Source organism: Microchirus variegatus (assembly GCF_963457635.1).
Source record: "Microchirus variegatus genome assembly, chromosome: 2".
NCBI classification, from domain to species: Eukaryota; Metazoa; Chordata; class Actinopteri; order Pleuronectiformes; family Soleidae; genus Microchirus; species Microchirus variegatus.
The window spans coordinates 16679279-16700584 of record NC_139803.1 but is presented as its reverse complement, the minus strand read 5'-3'; the positions used below and the strand labels follow the sequence as shown (position 1 = coordinate 16700584).

General features: G+C 39.6%; 1 protein-coding gene across 1 annotated transcript in view; it reads left to right on the top strand.

Annotated features, from left to right (window-relative positions):
* Positions 1–3130: 3130 nt before the first annotated feature.
* Positions 3131–21306, top strand: part of LOC310944392 (neuroligin-2-like) — a gene marked incomplete at both ends in the record, with an annotated part of 50443 nt that continues 32267 nt past the window's right edge. The window contains 2 exons of the mRNA XM_083910164.1: positions 3131–3620; positions 14195–14248. Coding sequence (XP_083766290.1) covers positions 3131–3620; positions 14195–14248 — 544 coding nt within the window. The remainder of the gene's footprint in view (positions 3621–14194; positions 14249–21306) is intronic.

Genomic DNA, 21306 nt, shown 5'->3' with positions numbered 1-21306 from the left:
ACATAAAGCCTTTATCACACCTAAATGTCTCTGTCGCCTCTGTTGAGTGTGATAAGCACTGCTCATTTATCTGTAATGATGTGGAAGCATCAAAGGAAGCAACTAAGTTAAGAAGGAAAAGCTAACCCCGACTTCGCGTGGATAGTAAAGGAAGTGGAGTAGTAAAGTAAGTAAAGGAATGTGGGTCTAGCATGGTTTATGCTTATTGATTCTACAAAAGGATATGTCGAGGCCGATGATGAGTCATTTTTAATACCAGTCAATTAATTAACTCCAAGCCCAAACCTGGATATTTATTTTTTGAAAGATTTATTCTTTGTATTTTTCAGCCTAGTTGAAAAAAACAGAAACCAATGTTGATGCACTATTGAGTCACTGTTTATCGTCCAACTGCACCTTATTCAGGTGGGGATTTCAACATCCATGTAGATGTCGACAGTAATAGTCTTAGTTCTACATTAAATTTGCTGTTAGACTCAACTTACTTTACTCAACATGTGAATAAACCCAAAATCATTAGTATCATCAACCGAACCATCAACCTGTCAGTTAGATCCCATCCCTAATAAACTGTTTGTGTGTGCCCCAAGCTTTTAAAGTAGCAGTTGTTAAACCCCTTCTCAAAAAGCGACCCTTAACCCAGATGTTTTAGCTAATTACCGACCTATCAAATCTTCCCTTCGTTTCTAAAAATCTCAGAAAGAGCAGTTGCTGATCAATTATGTGAATATTTGCACATTAACAGTCTGTTTGAAGAGTTCTCGTCAAGTTTTAGATTACATCATAGCACAGAAACAGCTCTAGTTAAAGTTAGAAACGACCTTCTCTTGGCTTCAGATAATGGTGTCGTCTATATACTTGTATTGTTAGATCTGTATTCGACAACATTGATCATAATATTCTATTGCAGAGACTGGAGCAGACTGTTGGGATCACAGGTACTGCTGTCTGCTGGTTTAAATCATACTTATCTGATGAATTCCAGTTTGTTCACATTAATGATAATGCCTCATTGCAAACAACATTAATTGTGGAGTTCCACAGGGCTCAATGCTTGGGCCGATACGTTTTACCTTGTATATGCTTCCTTTGGGTAACATTATTAGAAAGAACAACATACACTTTCATCGTTATGCAGTGAAATACATCAGGTTGTTCAACTCCAGAAATGTCTCAGAGACATTAGGTCCTTGATGACCTGTAACTTTCTACTTTTAAACCCAGAAAAAAAGCCCTATACACCTTAGAGAAAAACTCTCACCACATTGTCACCTTAGATGGCATTACCATGTCTTCCAGTTCCATTGTGAGGAACATTTGATTTATTTTTGACCAGGACATGTCTTTTGATTCACACATAAAGCTAATTTCCAGAACAGCCATCTTCCTCCTGCAGAACATTGCTAATTAGAAACATTCTGTCCTTAAAAGACACTGAAAAACGAGTTCATGCATTTGTTACATCTAGATTAGATTACTATAACTCTTAAAACCCTCCAGTTAATTAAAAATGATGCAGCAGTTCTGACAGGAACTAGAAAGAGAGACCATATCACTTCAGCTTTAGCTTCTCTACAGTGGCTCGTGGTACAGTTTAGAATTCAATTTAAAATCCTCCTCCTCATGTACAAAGCACTCCTTACTTACCTTATCACCCCAACAGGTCACTTTGGTCACAAAATTCAGACTTACTTGTGGCTCCCACAGTCTGTAATAGTAGAATGGGAGGCAGTTACCAGGCTCCTCTACTGTGGAACCAGGTCCCAGTGTTGGTTCGACACCCTCTCTGTATTTAAAGTTAGACTTTTCTTTTTGATAAAGCTTATAATTAGAGATTAGTTATGCTGCTATAGACCTGCTGGGCCAATTCCTGTGGTGCATTCACACTCACTCTCTCACACTCGGGTATATGACTTCATTTTTATTTCTCCCCCTAGTTTGTGTCTTTCCTTTCTGTCCTCTCTCTCTGTGTTTGTGTCCACATCTTGCAGGCTGTAGGATCCAGATCCAATTTCGATTATTATTATTATGCTATAATTAAAGTTGATATCAGTATAATTCTTTTTCAACAATATCTGCTGCTGCTTGAATAAATGGCATTGTAGTTCTGTAAACAAGTCATCACTGATTCAGAACTGATAACTTGACACAACTGTTATATATCTGCTCCTGGTCTGTCTCTTCTGTCTCTACCTCACCTCCCTCTTGAGAGGGAATGGAGCATCTGTGTGTCTGTTAACGTAACTGCATACATTCTTGGTGCTCTAAGACATGTTTCTCGCTAAGGTCGTGAAGTAAATTGCTCTTTGCTGCAATTTCTACCACAGTTACTTCAGCTAAGCCCTGAGCAAGTTGCTTCAAATGGAAGCAACAGCTGATTCACAACACAGAGCTCTGTTTTTTTTGGTGGCCCCCATGTTGGATGTATACAAAAGCTGCTGCTTCTCTGTCATCATCGTGTTAAACCCGTGCGAGCATGTCAGGGATTTGTGATTGGTTCAGATGTGTCATATGTCACAGCCAAAGCACTCCAGATATAGCGGAACATTGGATATGTGCAAAAGGTCCAATATAGTGCATCTGTAGTTGTAGTTGAACTTCTACTACAATGAAAGTAACTTCAGCCTTGTTGATGGTGAAAAATAATACTCACTCTTCTCGTCCACTGAAATTAATTGGCCTTAGTAGTAGTTATCCCATCAATCACATCTGGCATGTGACTGACACAAATTGCACAAAACCCCCCTCCGGTGCCTAACATGTGACAGATGCTGAACACACTATAAGACATGGGTACTTGTGAGGTACTAGTACTTTCTCAACTGTTTTCAGTACTCCTGTGTACATTAAATTGACACACTGACTCAAACCTGCATCTCCTCTTTGTCTCTCCCAGGTGGAACTGGCTCACTGACTGCAGCTCTTGACCCATCAGAAGTCCTACAGAGAAAGACTGATGTGACCACACAGTCTACCTGAGAATGCTATCTGACCCTCTGCCTCACCATGTCGCCCTAGGAAAACTGTCCCTTCTCACACAATCTCCTTTTGCCTTTTTTATCCACCAAAACCCACTGAGTTTTTGATCCAAAGTCCTAGTGATACAACAAAAAGAGCCTTTATTTTGGACATGTTGTTTTTTCCTTTCAATGCTGCCAGCCACCAAGGCTATGGTGGGAAGCATCATTATACTTTTCATCAGATTGCTCACCTCTGCCTGGTGTGGCTCTTAGGACTAGCACTGCACCTGACACTTTCCTCATGTCAACGGGTTGATCTGAAACACCCCATAGTGTCCACAGGCTATGGAAAAATCCGTGGAATCAGGAAGGAGCTCAGCAATGAGATCTTGGGCCCGGTGGAGCAGTACTTAGGTGTGCCATATGCCACTGCACCTATTGGCGAGCGTCGCTTCCAGCCCCCTGAAGCTCCGGGCTCCTGGCAGGAGATTCGCAATGCCACCCAGTTCGCGCCTGTGTGTCCGCAGAATGTGCATGGGGTTTTACCCGAGATCATGTTACCTGTGTGGTTCACAGACAACCTGGATGCTGCAGCGAGCTATGTCCAAAACCAGAGCGAGGACTGCCTTTACCTAAACATATACGTACCTACTGAAGATGGTGAGTGACAAAACTCTAATTCTATATCCCGATCAGACCTTAATTACAGCTGCAAAATGTACCATCACTGTGTTATGCACAATATACATATCACACACGATATATACATATACAGCTCAGATAAATGTGGACTGTTTCACATGCTAATTTTGTTGAGCTAAACTCTAACCGTAAAGATTTTTTTTTTTTTTTCATGTATTGCAATCTACAAATGGGAACTGTTTATTGTAAAAAAAAAAATGTACTGCAGTGGGTTCAAGGATGTCAGGTCATGACACAGTCATTTATGAATTCACGCATTAATCTAAAAATGAGAAGAGACATTTGGGTACGTTCGGATATTTAATTAGTGCAACTTGTGTTCGGATCCTTTAGTATTGATATCTTAGTCTTGGTCTAAAAAAAACTGAAAACTGAGAGATGTTTTCATCTTTTACTTTTATTTTGAAATTCCATAGCACTTATGGGAATGGTGTCCTTTTTCTAATAATATTCTGTGTAAGGAAAGCTCTTAACGTCAGACAAGAGAAATAATTTATTGACAACACTCTGATCAACGCGTGTGTTACTTACTATTGGTTACTGAGTGAAACCGTTTTTTGAGACGTCTGCACTGCAGCAGAGTCACATTTGCTATCTTCCCTATGCAAACAGTCCCTGAAGCAATTAGATACCCTTGACTTTTATTGCACATATTTAATTAATTATAACATTTGATCAAATATTTAAAATACTCCTGAGTATGTTCTAGTTTGGTTCTGTACCAATTAGCCGCATTATGACATGCTGCATTTTAACGTAACACTAATTTGTTTAAATCATCCATGAACATCACATCTTCATCGCTGTAATTGTATTAGCTTGCTAGCATTAACCTTTTGCATGAGCGATGAGGAGTAAGTCGCACGTGTTTTGAGTGACTGAACACAGAGAAAGCACTCATGCAGCAAATCAAACATTGATTCGGTGACACAATTATCCATAACCTATGCCAGGAGAAAAGTGAAACCTCTGATAAAACTCCCTTAATATAGACATTTTATATAAACATTGTATACAATAAACTCTATTATTGCGAGAAGATGTGTGCTTCATAACCAACCTTCAAAAATGTCTTAAATGCTGCAAAAATTAATGTTATTGGGTTACCATAATTTTTTTTTTTACACTTGATCTGAATGTACAAAAGATATAGTTACCCGTGATTTTAGTATTCATACCAAGTGGTTTTAAAATGCTGTGACAGTTATGTCAGGTTGCATGTGAACCGATGTTCTCTTCAAGGTTGTGTTGCATGGAGTCTGGAGAGTGTTTTCTCTGGCGCAGGCTGGGAAAATGAATGCTCTTGTCACAGCGAGGACGGACTACATCAACATTACATTTTAAAAATACATACATTTTGCTTTAGATAAGCCAAGTGTCCACATTTAGAAAAACTCTGCAGACCAACAGAAATATTGAAACTGATTAATTGCTAGTGGGAAATATCAAGTTTGACTTCAAGTCACATCAGAGGATAAAAATGGGAGTGAACATCCATTAAAGTGGTACAGTATGTATGTCGCACACTGCACATGCCACATACCCATTGAGAGGATGATAGATCCTCCTGTGTTCTTCCCAGTGGGAGAGGTGTGTGCAAATGAGTGAGAACGATTCTACATGTAGCCATGTCTGCTTGTCAGGATCTGTCACTTATTGTCAGGGGTCAGTGATTGCATAAGGCTGATGCAGCCTCCAAGGATATGTTCTACCTTGTTTGTTTGTGAGAGTGAGAGGAAAAATAGGAACTGAGTAAAGTGGCCCTGAAATCAAACACTACGTATTTTTTCGATGTGTAACTTTTGTCACAGTTCATATTGTTTACATGAAGGGTGGAAGTTGTGTTTATGTTCATAAAGACTATAGATGATGTAAAGCCCCAGAAATATAATATACTATTTTCAGTTATGGTAATGCATGATGAGAAACATAAAGGCTAACATAATAGTATGTTGTGTGGCTTTCAGCAACATCTACGCTAATGCTAATCGAAAATGAAAACATTTGTGTGGTGCCTAATAAGGTTGCACAGTGTTTGTATTATGTTAGCTCTATGCTAATGCTAATTGTAGCCTCGCTAGCTTACCTTAGGAAACAGGTTCGCCTAGTTAGCCGCAAAGTAGTAGCATGCTCATGCAAAATAAATATGTGCTTGTGTATTGGTGAATGGACACCTCGTCGTTTCAGTATAACACCATGTTCTGCGGTGAACCGTGTGAAAATGTCTCGCCCACCGTAAGGACAGCCTCTTCACTCCCACCTCCCCGCTCTAGACAGCGCAGCTGCTGCTGATGAGCCGCTGCCTGCCTGGTGTAGCATGACAAATTGTCAAAAGTGCAGCATGAAAAAATCCGAGAAAATTTAAATTCCTCCAAAAAATTTGAAAATCAAGGATGCGCACCATCGGGCCATTCTCAACCCATATCCAAAGTCTTAGGGTGATCTGACTAATGGTCAATGAGATATGTCTGTGACAGACAGACAGACGCAACTTTCTAGATAGATAGATAACAGGTGTAAACATCATCACTTTCTCCTTTGTTAGTCAAGTATGATCATTGGTCATGTTATTTCACAAACCTCAGCCTCTGAGGTAAGAAATCTGCTTCTGACCTGATTATAATTATAACCGACACATGGTTTTCCTGTAGTTTTAGCCTTCACTTTCTCCACATACAGCTGCAATTGTTCAGCCTAGACACTAACACTACTGCGATGGTGTAAATTTGACACATCCCCTCAGTCACAAGGAGCCCAAAACACTTTTTTGACAATTGGAATACTGCATGTTTGCACTAGCCCTTTACAGCTTTTTCAACAGGTTAAGGGGGCTGAGTGGGCTATAATGTTTACAATTATGTCATACCTCAATTTTTGACACAAACATATCAAATAAGGTAGGAACCCAAATCACTTTTTATCAACTCGAAGACTGCATGCTACCATTTCCACTTGCCCTTAACAGGTATACACATTTTAATTGTAAGCTGTGAACAAACGGTTCCGTAACGCATATTTTTCGTTTCAGATTCACATCGCTGTCGGTCTCACAAACAACAACAAAGCTAAAAAATATTAGCAGTGTGGATGTAGCTCTAGTCCTTCAGTGCAGCTGCAGCGTTCATGCATTCATCATCTCTTGCATTGTATCTACAGGGACCACCACATCCAGACTAAAATATCTCAACAACTCTAGTGTAGGATGAATTGCCTAAGAGGATTAATCTTACTGACTTGTGTGATCCCTTGACCTTCTCTCTACTGCAAGCAGATTGTTTTTTTGTTGTTGTTCTTTTTTACTGAAATGTCTCCTCCAATGTCGGGTAGATTGTCCTGGAATTTGGTGCGGACATACAGACATTCTCTGAAGATGAATCCTAATCCGTTATCGCTAGCACAACAATAAGGTGATGTCTGCGCTTTTCAATTTAGAATTCTCCACAACTGAGTGCATATGGCGACAACTCCATCCTGAATATAATCAGTACTTTAGATGAAGGGATTGTTCAGTTTTGTTGAAGTGTGGTGGTATGAGGTACTGACAAATAGTCAGTGCTGACGGTGCACCCCCTTTACCCTCACCTTCATGAAAAACATGGCTGCCGACGCAAGGAAGAACAGATTTTAGGCAGTTAAGTGAAGGACCACCTAATTAAACCTATGCATTTAAGTCTACGATATTTTAAGATAATGTCTGCCCTTTTATCTCGTCTTCTGACATGAGTTTTACATTTTGCAACCTTCTCCACCAAGAAAATGTGTGGTTCTACATCACAGCAAAGTTCAAATGTGATATTTTGTGATCTCTTCATTCCAACATGAATGTTCCTCCAGATACAGTGACACAACAATAACACCCACATTTACTTCCTGATTAGTTCCTATTGGCCACAATTCAACTATCAGCTGTGAAGAAGAAGCTTAATCTCATCATTTGACAGCCTTTATGGACTGGAAACTAGTTATACGAGTTTGTAAACTGCTCACTCCACCACACCAACTTCCACAAAAAAAATATCCATCCTCCATTCAAATTAAATTCAGATGTGTTATTTTGTGACATGAAATGCTTCATTTGAAATGATCTCATGGCATATACTTACCAAAAGATGCAGCAGTAGACCAGGAGCTCCCTTGTCCGTGCGAGCTAAAAACACTGATTTTCTCAATGGACTTGGTGCAGGATAATGACTGGTTTACAGACCTAAAGTTGAGATAATTGACTCAGATATTCAGAAGATATGATGGTTTTTGTTTGTTTGTTTTTTAGAGTGCAATCAGAGCTGACTATTGTATGTCACTATCTCATACAGCAGCACTACAAAAACCCAAACCATCTCTTTGTTTGTATTATGTGAGCCCTACACTAATGCTAATCGTAGCCTCGCTAGCTTACCTTTGGAAACAGGTTCGCCATGTTAGCCGCAAAGTAGTAGCATGCGAATGCAAAAATGTGCTCGTGTATTGGTGAATGGACACATTGTCGTTTCAGTATAACATCATGTTCTGCGGTGAACCGTGTGAAAATGTCTCACCCACAGTGAGGACAGCACAGCTGCTGCTGATGAGCCACTGCCTGCCTGGTGTAACGTGATAAATCAGTGAAAATTAAAATTCCTCCAAAAAAATTGAAAATCAAGGATCACACCATCGGGCCATGCTCAACCCATATCCAAAGTCGTAGGGCGATCTGACTAAGGGTCAGCAAGATATTCCTGTCACAGACAGACACAACTTGCTTTATAGATAGATAACAGCAGCACTACAAAAACCCGAACCATCTCTTCAGATAAATACTTTTAAAGCACAAACTGTAACATGTACCAGTAAAGTGAGGCATTTAGCCTGTGGTGGCTGCCGGTGCTTTGGCAGTAAATATTTTCATTTCCACTCACAATCAATGTTGTTGGGCCAGAATAAATTGGCAACACATATTCACACACTCCAGGATCAGAATGTTTTGGTGCCAGGTATGACCTGCACAACTTGATTTTAGGACATAAATATCTCGAAAACAACATTACATTTAATCTTCTTGTTCTACCTTTAGCCCCCCATTGGTTGCAGAAATACTCTCATAGCCCAATCCCTCTGGTGATTTAGCAGATTTAAACTGTTTTTTGACCAGTGGGAATGTATTAAATCAGCATTCAGCTCCAATCGACATTGCTGGGACGGCTTAACAGGTGAATTTCCTTTTTTGCCTTCTTGCTGTTTATTTCCGTGTCATTTTCAGTGCAGCGCATTGGCACACATTCGTTTTCCTTCCATTTGCATAGAGTATTTTCATTTAAATATTCAGAGGAGTTGAAAGATCACTTGAAAGATGCACCAACATTTAATACAAATCAGTAACTACAGTAAATCTGTGACTGAGCTTAAAGGTTTTATTGTTGTTTCCTTCTTCCTCTGACTCATATTTGTTTCCATCATGTTCATGATGTCACATTTTGAGATAAAAAAAACAAAACAAAAAAACACCAGAGGGCAGACCAACCACTGGCAATAGAGACAGTATTAATCACTCTTTTTCAGTAGGTTCACCCAGGTTCACAAAATTCCTAAGTATAGTTGCTAATTTTAGTGTGAAAGAGGCTTGACTGGACAAAAGCAAATTCACAGCTCTCTTCTCTGTCTGCTTCCGTTCACCCTTCCTCTGCTGTCCTCTCTGAAACCATCCCTGCATCTCCTTCTCCCTTCTCCATCTTTATGCAGATGGCGGCAGAAGGGGTCACTGTTCTGAATGCAAATTAGCATTTTCAACACACCCCTCCCACCTCCAGGCCACTATATAGCCTGCTACTATTTAAACTCAAATGGAATACAAATAACTTCTCAGAATAATGTAAATAACACAAATGTTTCAGACTGAAGAGCCGGCTTTATACTCTCCATTTATCTCGCTCCCTCCTTCTTCAGCGTTTGCACTAACTCTCCTGTGTGGCTGCGCTGCTCAGCAAGAGCACTGTCTCACTGCATTCCTATTTTCCCAAGACACTCCTCAGCCAAGAGCCTAAGATCCTTCATTTTTATTGCTGCTAGAGCAGCCATTTACCGCGCCTTTATTAAAAACCATATTTCAAGAGGCAGGACAGTGGAGGCGAGGATGGAGCTGGAGGCTGCAGGCACAGTAAGAGGAGGAGATGGAGAGCAGAGTGAATGTACTGGAAGCTGCTGCTGCCTGGATGGGGGGGTTGAGCCAAAGCTGTGTCTGACACCTTGTCAAGCAGACAGGCCACCACAGACATGACATACTGCAGCTTCATCCCATTTACTTCACTGAGGAAATGGAAAGGGAAGGGAGACAGCTTGCTCTCTGGCCACTGGTTCACTGAACCGAAAAGAAACGCTGTTGACTGAGAGATGGAGCTACATTAGGTCAAACTGTACAGGGACTAGCCAAGCCTTATGCTCCTGTGCCGGTCAACACATTTTACTGACCAGTCGCAGTAGTGTAGTAGTGGTAATAGAATTTACTGGAAGGGTTCACTGCTGTGTTATTTGGAAATGTGTTTCCGCTAACCATAGTCATGGGCACAGCGTGGTTAAATCTGAACCACGCTGTGCCCATGACCATGGTTTTGTAACAATTTAAAGGGATGTTGACCTCCGCACTCATTGGGAAGTCATAATGCGCTAAATTCCTAGAATTGTTGTCTCGTGGAGCTCCACTTTTTCCGTAAAACATGCGAGAACATGCTGGCGAGGGCAATGGTATCTGAAAACAGTAAGTCGGTGAAAAGTTCTAATCTTGGCTCCACAGTGCAGCACAGAGTTCTACCCAAACTCTCAGCCTCAGAGGATTTATCTGTCCAGTGAATACTTGTTATATGAAGGCAATGTGCCTGCTAGATCCTGCAAATGATCACTTTTCCAAAAACTTTCTGCTGTTAGCTCACAGTAGCCTCTGTGGCTGATGTCCCTTAAGTTTCGTTTTACTTTTTTTTAAGGTGGACCTAAAGAGATACTACTAAACAGAGCATTCTGGAAAGGTCTGTTTTCGCAGGGTGATTAAACTGCTGTGGTGCTTCATCCTTATGGTATTTTGGCCAAAGCATGTCACAGACATGTTCATTAGAACACCAGGGAACAATATTAACTTGGAGAAATAGGGTATGATATGTGCCCATTTATATTTCTTAATAGTCTGTTAATGCAATCACTGAAAAGTGGATCACTTTTTCAGTGATCCACATATGGTTTGGCGGAGAGATGTTTTGAAGCCAGATGCCCTTCTTGATGAATCCCTCCCATTTATCCGGGCTAAATGGGAACACATATTACAAAATCAACATCATGGGATACAGAAGAAGAGCTGAAAGTAACTGACACTGAGACCATTAACTCAATTGAAGTAAGAATGCGGCTAATTTAACACTGAGGTATTTTTGCAACCAGCACAGTTGCCCCCTGGTGGCTATTGAATGAACATTTACTTCCTGGCTAGACATACCCTGCAAACCAAAGCACTATGTTCACTTTGTTACATTATGTGGTTGCCTGAATTGTTGTTTCAAACACATCTACAATTGTCTGATGATCAGTTTACATATTTGTTTTTCTACTTTTGCATCAAGACGACAAGCTACAACTTGTGCCCATGTGAAGGCTGCATTCTGCTAGTCCATTACAAAGTATGACTGTTTGCTTGAGCAGAGCTTACCCTCACAGATAGTTTGCTCCTTTATTGAACATTAGAAAATGAATCAAATCAGGGAGGTCTCCATTAAGCGGCAAGGTGTGGTTTTAGAGTGGTGCTAAGTAGTGGAGGAGTGCTGACAAGACGGAGGTATAATGTGCCTTTTTATCCATTACCGGTCTGTCTACCTGTCTTTTGCACTACTGTATCATGTCCCTTTATGACAGGAAGTGCTTTCTGGATCTGGCGCCTGCATAGTGCCACTCGGAGGATGCAGCAAATTCATTCAGCATTGATCCCCTCTCCATTTAGACAGCAGATAAACATTTTATATCAGAAAACCATATTCATATACAGGGGGTGAGTGAAAATGCAGTGCAGAGTGCAGTGATGCTCTCTTTCACCACGTGTCGCAGGATGAAAGGAAAACATCTGCAAATATCACTTCTCTGTGATGTTCGCAGCAGATTGACAGAAGGAGACATGTCAGCACTGGCAGAGTGATAAACCCCCTTTGGCAACCGAATGTAGAGTATTTTTTAAAAATAAGTGACTGCAACGAGAGCTGGGTGGGAACAAGGAGGGAGATGAAAAGGACGTTTTGAAGACACTTCTTGTGGCATGTGGGTGTTCAGTGGTGTTTTTTTTTGGATTTCTTGAAACCATGTGGACCAAGTGGGCAATATGTTTTACAGAGGAACATATTGGCATTAATAGTATGTACAGTACATACATTATTTGTATGCTGCATCCTTCACCTGAATTATGACGGCACATCCAATTTTGAAAAGCTGAAGTGTGTAGCTTTTGTTGATTTTTGTTGTCGTTGACATTATTCTGCCTCTGGTCTTTGTGAACAAAAAACATCCGTCTTCTACCACTTAATACTCCACATGAGGGTTGTGGGGGGAGCTTTGCCAATCTCAGCTGACATGGTGATAGGCGGGTGCACCCTGGACAGTTTGCTCGTCCATCACAGGGGCATATAAAGTACATAGATAAACAAACACCAGAAACAATGTCACATTATTTGTATGCTGCATCCTTCAGGTGAAAACAAGATCTGTCAAGCAATACTATCAGGACTGATGGAGTGTTTGTGTAGAGAGGAAGTGCAGGGGTGGGTGGTGACAAGAAGGCTTCATTGTTTATAATTTTTTAAGCAGTAGAAATAACTTCTGAAACTTTCCGTGGTCATGCCTTTGTGTTTTTAGTCATGCTTCAAACTTGCAGCTGTCTTGCTTTACTAGCGCAATGTTGCTGATTCTTCGGCCTCACCTGACATAAAACAAATTACCTTGCCGCCTTCAGTCATGATTTAAAATCACTTTGTGTGCAGCAAGGGAATGTGGGTGGCGCAATATCTAAAGATCACTATACACTCTTAGAAATAAAAGTGCTAAGTGGCACCAGGTAAGGTTCTTTGGCTTGTCCTCAAAGGAGAACCCCCCTTTTAAAAAGGTTCCACCTGGAACCCTTAATGCCACTGTATACTTCTCCGACTGCGTAATGCGTTATCCAACTGCGTAACCACGGAGACCCCTCAAGCCTTCATAGTTCTCCGTCGTGGTGCAGGATACGCACTGCAATTTCCCGTATCCGTCGTCCCTTGACGGAGTGACGGACATTTAAAAAATATTTTGTGTCGCCTACGTAGAGCACTTTACCCAGGAGTATACATTGGACTTTAGTGTTACCAAGAACCCTTTAAAACCCTTTATTCAGGAAAGGGGTTTTAAAGGGTTCTCTGGATCAAAATGGTTATTACCGGAACCATTAGTGTTACCAAGAACCCTTGAAAAACAAATGGTTCCAGATAGAACCTCAGCCCTTGTAGAAAAACACTTTTGGAACCCTTATTTCTAAGAGTGTACTGAGAAACATAAAGAGAGTCATGTGGCACTGAGATACTTTACTGTGATAACTCATTTGGTTGGTCAATTGTTCAAGCATTTGAAATTTGACTTTAGATTGACAGATAAAGCCAGTTCATGCCCTGGGGCCATATGTTGCTCATGTTTTATGTTGACTGTGACTTATAACAATGCAAAGCACAAGGATAATTATGCTCTGACAGAAAAAGACACATTAATAAGATTTTTATCAGTTCAGACTTGCAGAGGGTGACATGCCAGTGCATTGGCCGGTCGCTTTGATAAATGCTTGTTATTGGCTCTGCCGTATGGAGCATTTAACTGGTGTTACCATGAAAGCTTAATGTGGGGTTCCTATTTGACCTTGTTGTGGGGAATCCTGTCACAAGCCTTTTGTCAGTATAAATACTAGGTCAGTAAACAGGTAGGAAACAAACAGGTTCGTAGGAAAAACTCTGGGAAGCTTTTTGCAACAAACTTCCCGTCTCGATATTATTGTGGAGAACACCTAGGCCACCTTAGGTCCAGTTTCAGTCAGACTAACATGTCTGGTTTTAGTTAGCCTTTTTTTTTTGTAACTTCTGAGTGTGCATGGTGTCTTTAGGTGGAGCAGGATGCAAAGTATCCTGGCATTCCTTGGCTTATTTTCCTTGACCGAAAAGAGTGATGGCTTGATTCTGCTCATTGATTTTTCTTTACAAAGCAGCAGCGTGTCAGGACTGATTGGAAGAAGGGTTGAGGAGAAGTGGCCTCTGGGGTTATTAATGCGGGAGTCCATGACTAGACCCAAAGCAGTTGAAACAGATGAGTTTGAGGGGTTATCTTTCCAGGACACAGTAATCTTGTAAACATTTTGTCTTCAGCCATACAGTCACACAAATTCAACCAAGCATAACATCTAACAGTTGTGCTGTTTTTCTCTTGTAATATTTTTCTTGTCTTGTTTTTTGTACAAATGCAATTTTTTTATAATTTTGTCTCTTTTGTGTCTCTTTTTCCCCATTTTTTCTGCACCTTAGGTCCACTGACAAAAAAACCTGACGAGTCTACAATGAACAGACCAAGGGAGGAAGGTATTTTACTTGCATGTTTTTTGTTTTTTCCATAATGCTTTTATATATATATATATATATATATACATATAATATTTGCATTATATTTGCTAGAATTACCCATTCTGACCTGCAACCAGTTTGCTATTGTTGGACAATACCAGCTGTTAGTCACACTGGTGTCCAAGAAGACCTGAAAGTAGTGATTGAGACCATTTTTAGTGCCTTTACAAATCAAAAAGTGAGCAGAAAACAAAACTATTCCACAAAACTATTGTGACATCGCTGCCTCCTACTTGCAACTTGTCACAGGACGTCTGCATACTCTGATGGAGAGTGAAACATCATAGTTGAGCATGAGCACATTAAGAGTTAAGACCATATACACACATACAAGAATGAAGAAAAAGAAACAAACAAAGAAAACACACACACAAACCATGTTTGTGCCACATAAAAAAAAAAAATATATCGCAGTCTCCAACCCACCCTCCCTTGTGCCTACCAGAAACTGGCACATAGCAACCCATATTCATCACAAAAGGAGTTGTTGGGCAGAAAAAAATTGACTAATTAGCATCATTAGCTCCCCTCCCCACAATATAGTATATAGTATAGTTAGATAAACTTTATGATACTGCAAAAATAAAGATTAAATAGCAAAAGCAGACCAGGCATCGCCACGAGCGTGATCTAAATCAAGCACCTTGGTTTGAATTTGGGTGTAGCGTCGCACTAGTTTGATGCATTTGGCCTCAAGCAAATTAATGCATCATATTTGTTAGTGGTCTGCTCCTAATTAGCTATCCAGGCGTGCAGTTTGGCCTGCACGGCTGCAAGTGACTAAAACTCAAATGCATCAAAACCTTCATGCACAGGACTGACTCGGACATCTCTGCACAGCATCTTATACATGTCGTAACTTCAATCAGGAGTCATGTCGGGCTTGGTGGGAGAACAACCTGTAGGGCTGAAGCTAGCACTAGTTTTAGCTCCCGTAGCTTGGTTTTGGTTTTGGAAGGGTTTGGCTTCGGCATGTCGGGGTCCCAGTTTGCTAGCGTTCTCATGAAGATATCGGTATCAAAAAACCCAGTGTAAAGTGATTTTGTAAAGTTGTGAAGTGAAGTTGGACTAAGCACGTCTACATCCTTCATATGCGCACTTGCGCCCCCTTCTTCTTCAATTATGCATATTCATGTGTGTTAGAAAGAATAACAATTGCCTTTAAATATGGTCAAATTTCACAAATCATTTGGCTTAGATTTTCTTAAGGGTTTTGAATGACTTTTTATAATATAATTTGCATTCAATTCAATGTATTTTTTATTAATACATAATATTTAATTTATTATATTAAGTGTATTCCATGTATGTATTCAGTAAAATGTATATGAATATCAATGCAACAGCTTTTTAAAGCAGAAACAGCCATCACAGATACCTTATCACCATGAAGACAATATCTTGTCTCGTCTCACAATATAGATATAACACTGATGCCTTGCCCAGCCCTCGGGATCGCCATAGTGCAGTTATAATGTTCCAGTGTTTAAGTGGCAGGCAGGAGACACAGTGAGCTCCTTGTTGGAAATATAGGAAGTGGATCTGAGTGCAACAGTTGAACCGTGCGACCCTGCACCCGCCTCATCAACCTTTCTGCTCCTGCTGAGCCCCTTTCCACACACAAATCTGATTCTATTATCAAATATATGGATTATTTTGAGGAGGACTCGTTCTCAGGTTGTACCTGGTTGTGCACAACATTTAAAAAGCCTTTTGGCGAGAAGTCTGTGATGTTATGGCAAAACTTATTGGATGTATTTGCTTTCCCATTACATCAACAGCATTGCTTGCTGGGAAACCTGACAGCAACTGATGCATATTTAAGTAACTTTCAAAAAAGATTTTTGGAAATGGCTTTGTGCATTGCCAGGAAGGGTAAAGCCACATTACAGTCGGACTGCAACCAATATAATACATTGTAGAAATGATAACAATAACAATAGGTTCTTGAAGATTTAGCAACCAAGTCTGACTGATATTGACAACGAAATGTTTTTTTAAACTGACAAATCAATGGAAAGGCTTATCTATTCTTTATCTTTTATTATAATAATCTAATTGTTTTTCTATCTAATCTAATTGTACATTATTTTAACTCCAACAAAATCAACCTGAGAAAGAAATAGCTTAACTTTTTCTGGAAGCCAATGAATAACAGGAGAATTTTACACTTTTATATTCATCGAGTCATGTTATCAATTTTTATATTTAGTGCTAAATAAATGACTATATATATTCTCTCTAAAATACACTTTACCATGTCTCTGTGTGTTTTCAGATTAAATAGACATGTTTTTTTAAAAGATAGAATGTCCACAATTGATCTTTTTTTTTTTTACACACTTTTTTATTTATGCATCACAGATAAACAATATATTTTATTCCATAATAGTTGGATTGTTATGTTTTCCATTGAGTTTTTTTTTGCCATATACCTCCCACTGCTGTATTAGATTCAGTGAATAGCATGAATGAAAATAATAATTTCCCCAGTGTTCCTGTCGCTCTGAAGTATTGAGAAAATGTTATCACGTTACATTTCAGCTTTTAGTCAGATATGATAAAAGATTGAGTTTAGTTTCATTGTTATGCACTTCATGAGGTCAAAACCCTCAGTGTGCTGTAACATTCACAGTGCGGTTGCATTTTGAGCTACAGAGATGTTTATTGTCAGTGGTAAAACTACTTAAATGCAATCTTAGTAATTGGTTTGTCATAATAGAAAACTCCAAAGAAGCCACACACAATTCATGATTTATTATAAATATTGGAAGTTGCTTAAATTTAACTGTCCAGTCCAATATTACACACTTTACCATTTAACTTCATGTTTCAGCCCTTTAGAAAACCAATCAAAGATAATCAATGGAGAAATGCAGTTTCCTCTCAAGGCTAATGGAGCAGAGGCTTAAAAATTGGAAGGAAGGGACTTTTTCTACAAATCATAATAAAAAATAAACATCCAACGAAGAAAGCACGAGATAAATATATAAAAAAAATTAAAAGTGGCATTTTTATACATGCATTTAAACATGAAATAAATGCAAAGAGAATTGAAGTGCTTCAAAATAAAGTGTTCAGCTGTGTGAGGAATCAGCAGGGACTTTTTTAAAGTAACAGAATGAATAGCACTTGTAAATGTAAATGTGGTGCAAAGGACCTGCACATGAATGTGTGACCCAAGAAACCATGGGGAAGTAAAATGTATTAAAGACAGGATGAAGTGGATTCGATGAACAGAGTGATTGATGCAGCTTCTTCATGTGATTTATAAATGTCTTGACAGTGACGGCTGCTGCTCACCAGTGATTTTATGAGGTCGTTTAAAACGATGGATGGACAATTCAATCAAACAGGAACATTCATAATTCAAATTTTTTAAAAAATACACATTTTTAACTATTTGGCTCTCTAGACTGCACCTCTCTGGCGGGGAAGGAGTCTGAGCTGGTGCACAAGGTCGAGAGGTTCCGACTAGATATAGTCTGGCTTACCTTGGATTCCGGTACCAGTCTCCTTGAGAGGGGTAGGACTCTTCTCCACTCTGGAGTTGCCCCTGGTCATAGGTGTCGAGTGGGAGTGGGCAGACTTATTGCTCCCTGGCTCTGAATCTGTATATTGGGGTCCACCATTCCCTGACCCAAAGGCAGCTTCTTTCTGACCCTAGTGGTTCTGTGCATGTTATCATCCACTGACTGTGCAGGCTCAGGATGATGATGTCCTCTGCACTTTCTAGATGAGAAGTGTTCCATGTATGGCCATCTTCTAACACATAGGAACTTGCACCAGCTTTCTGCATCACCCTGGCAGGTGCATGGAACTTCTCACTCTGACCAGACTTCCCTCTTTGATCCTTGGCACTTGCTCACCTCTCTTAGCATCTGTGTAGACTTTTGATGCATTCTGTTTGGAGGTGACACAGCGGGGTGGATTTGCTTGCTGGGCCATGTTCACTTTTGTGCACCTTTTTCTGTTGAACATGAGCTCATATGGTGACACTCCTGTGGTGCTGAGTCGCATGGTATGTGAGCAGAAACTCCTGTATGAAGGGTTTCCATGGTTTTCTCTCCTGCTCAGCCGCGAGGAGTGTTTCTTTAAAAATACGGTTCCAGCACTCTACGGCTCCATTTGCTTGAGGATAATACAGAGACACCTTTCTGTGCATGATGTCTCTCACTTCCAGGAATTCTGCAAACTCACTTGAGGTAAATTGTGTCCCTAAAGATGTCTGTAGGGTTACCAAACCTGGAGAACACTGTAGACGGGAAAGTTTGAATCACCATGATTGGGATGGAGAGAGTAAAGACAACCTCTCACTACTTGGTGTAATAGTCAATAGATGTCACTTCATAGTGACAGTCACAGGTTGCTGACCTAAATGGTCCAACGATGTCGATTCCCACCTTCTCGAACCGGCTGACACTCCGACTCCCCTCCCCGACGTATCTTTCACCTGTGAGCCACTCGAACCAGACATGTCCGAGAGAGCTGCAGCATCATTTTCTACTTCTTTGGTAGGAATGGGTCCTATTGTGCTTCAGCACGCGCGGTGATCCTCATTTGGCAGCAAACCTTGGGCTGAAATGATGTGGCTCAGGAACTGCAGGCTTTTCTGGTTGAAATGACACTTTTCAATATTGAGCTGGAGGCCAGCTTCCTTAAGCACAGCAAGCACCGCCAGCTAAAACTATTTCTGCATGGCTTCATGGAGATCCTGGTCAACCATCTGACAACTCTGGAGGTGCACAGTCAACACTGTGTACATTGGGGATGGGATGCTGCTGACCTCAACAGAGGACATTGTGGGTCAGTGGCTGGAATAGTTCAAAGACCTCCTCAGCCTTTCGTGTAAGGTCTATTTGGGGATTCAGGAGAGGATACATGTGCTTTATGGACTTTGGACATACATTCTAGACACAGCCATGCTTTTTGCAGATGATGTGGTCCTGTATGCTTGCGGATGGGATGAGAATCAGCACCTCCAAACCTGAGACCGTGGTCCTACGTCATGAGGGTGGAGTGCCCTCTCCGACCTCGGATAAGCAGTCGAAGATGGATGGATGCGTTAAACTATTTGTTCTGTTTTATTATTTTGTCTTTGATTTTGATGATTTTGTGTTTCTCATAAATGAGTTATATATTTTATCTTCAATCTTCTTTTATCTTGGAATGCAAAATAATAACATATAGGGCTGGGTGATATGGGAAAATGTTTATCACAATTTAGTTTTATTCACTCGATAAATATTTACTGTACATCACAATATAAATCACTATTTTTGTCAATATTACAAGGTAAATCTGATCAATATGGCTTTTAAATAATATCTCGGTATGTTTAGGGTATATCCTGACATATGAGATACATTGAGATGCTTTTAGATAATATCATTTCTTTGGCTTTTTAATGTTAAAAATGTTATTGATGTGTGTTGGAAAACAATGAAATTGTCTAAGTTTTGCAGTTACACAAATATTAGTCTTAAAATGTTGTGTTATTAAGGGAGTTGTTTTTTAAATATCATTTTGTAAAATGTTTTATTATGAATATATATCATATGTAATTAATAATATGTTGTGTACTTCACAAATGTATTCAATAAATATGATTATCAGTGCATCAGCATTTTAAAAAGAGATTCACATCATAGATACCTCATCATGATTTGACAATATCCAAAATCTAGGAAGATATCTTGTCTCATGTCACAACATAGATATAGATATTGATATATTGCCCAGCCCTATTTGTGTTCATGAAAGTTAATGGAAGACAGAAATAAATAAGGAGACAAAAAACATAAAAAATTACATTAATAAAATATACGTTAGACCAATGTTTCCCAAACTTATGGTCCCATATGTGAGCGACTTTTTAAAAATTGAAAACAATCGTGACCCAGATCATAACATATATTGTGACAAGAACAAATGTGTGCGACTCAATGACACTGGTTAATTCCACTGATATATCATTTTGGTTCGGTAATCCTTTAAATTAATGTTTAGTGAATTTATCATATATATCATATAAAAAAATGTGCATATCTGTTTGGGGACCCAAAAAAAATCTCTCCCAACCCATATGTGGGTCCCGACCCATAATCACTGCATTATACAATATAATAAACAATATATAAGTAACACAAGTTAATATATTAAAAAAGGAGCAGGAAGAAATGTCCACATATTAGTTCCCAATAATTTTTCACCTAGACTTTAATAATATGAACATTACCCAATTAAAAACCCAATGCATTATGAATGTAAATGACCTCTTTTTAATATATAATTTGATACTCTATGAGCAACTCTTCCAGTTCTACAGTATAAACAGTTAACACATCACTTCAGAAAAGTTATCTTTTATATGTTTTTTGCTGATACATTTTTGAAAAGGTTCCACAAATCTATCAAAGATTGATATGCACATACTTTACATAGCAATTTTATTACATAAAATGAACATTCAAGCAAAACATGACATATTACATAATATTAATTTAAAGGTGCATTATGTAATAAATCTAAAGCAACTGGCCATAAAATATGTCACAGAGACTCAGAGGAATGTTTTATATAACACACTGAACTCACCAACAACAACAGTACAGCCAAAAAATATTTTCATTAAAAAAAACATTTTGCAGACTGCAAATCATGTTGGTGTTTTGAAATCATGTTTTGGCATGTGGCGCCACCTACCGCCGTCTACCAATCATTGCAGTCAGTAGAGTCTCAGCTGCCGAGCAACCACGGGTTGGCCCGTTACGTCAGAAAACGAAACCTAAAAGACCTCGGTATTTTGAATTTTGTGTAGTAACCGTTTTGGGCCACATTCTTACATATGGCACCTTTAAATTGTAATGTTTTGGTGATGGTCTGCAGCAGGAAAATAGGAATTTAACAGTGAAAGAAAAAATAGGCTGAAGCAGCTCTGTCTTCCTCTCTGAGCATAAAATTTATGGCAGTGCTGCTGCTGCTGGCCTGCTGATGTCACTGCTCCCTGTACTATC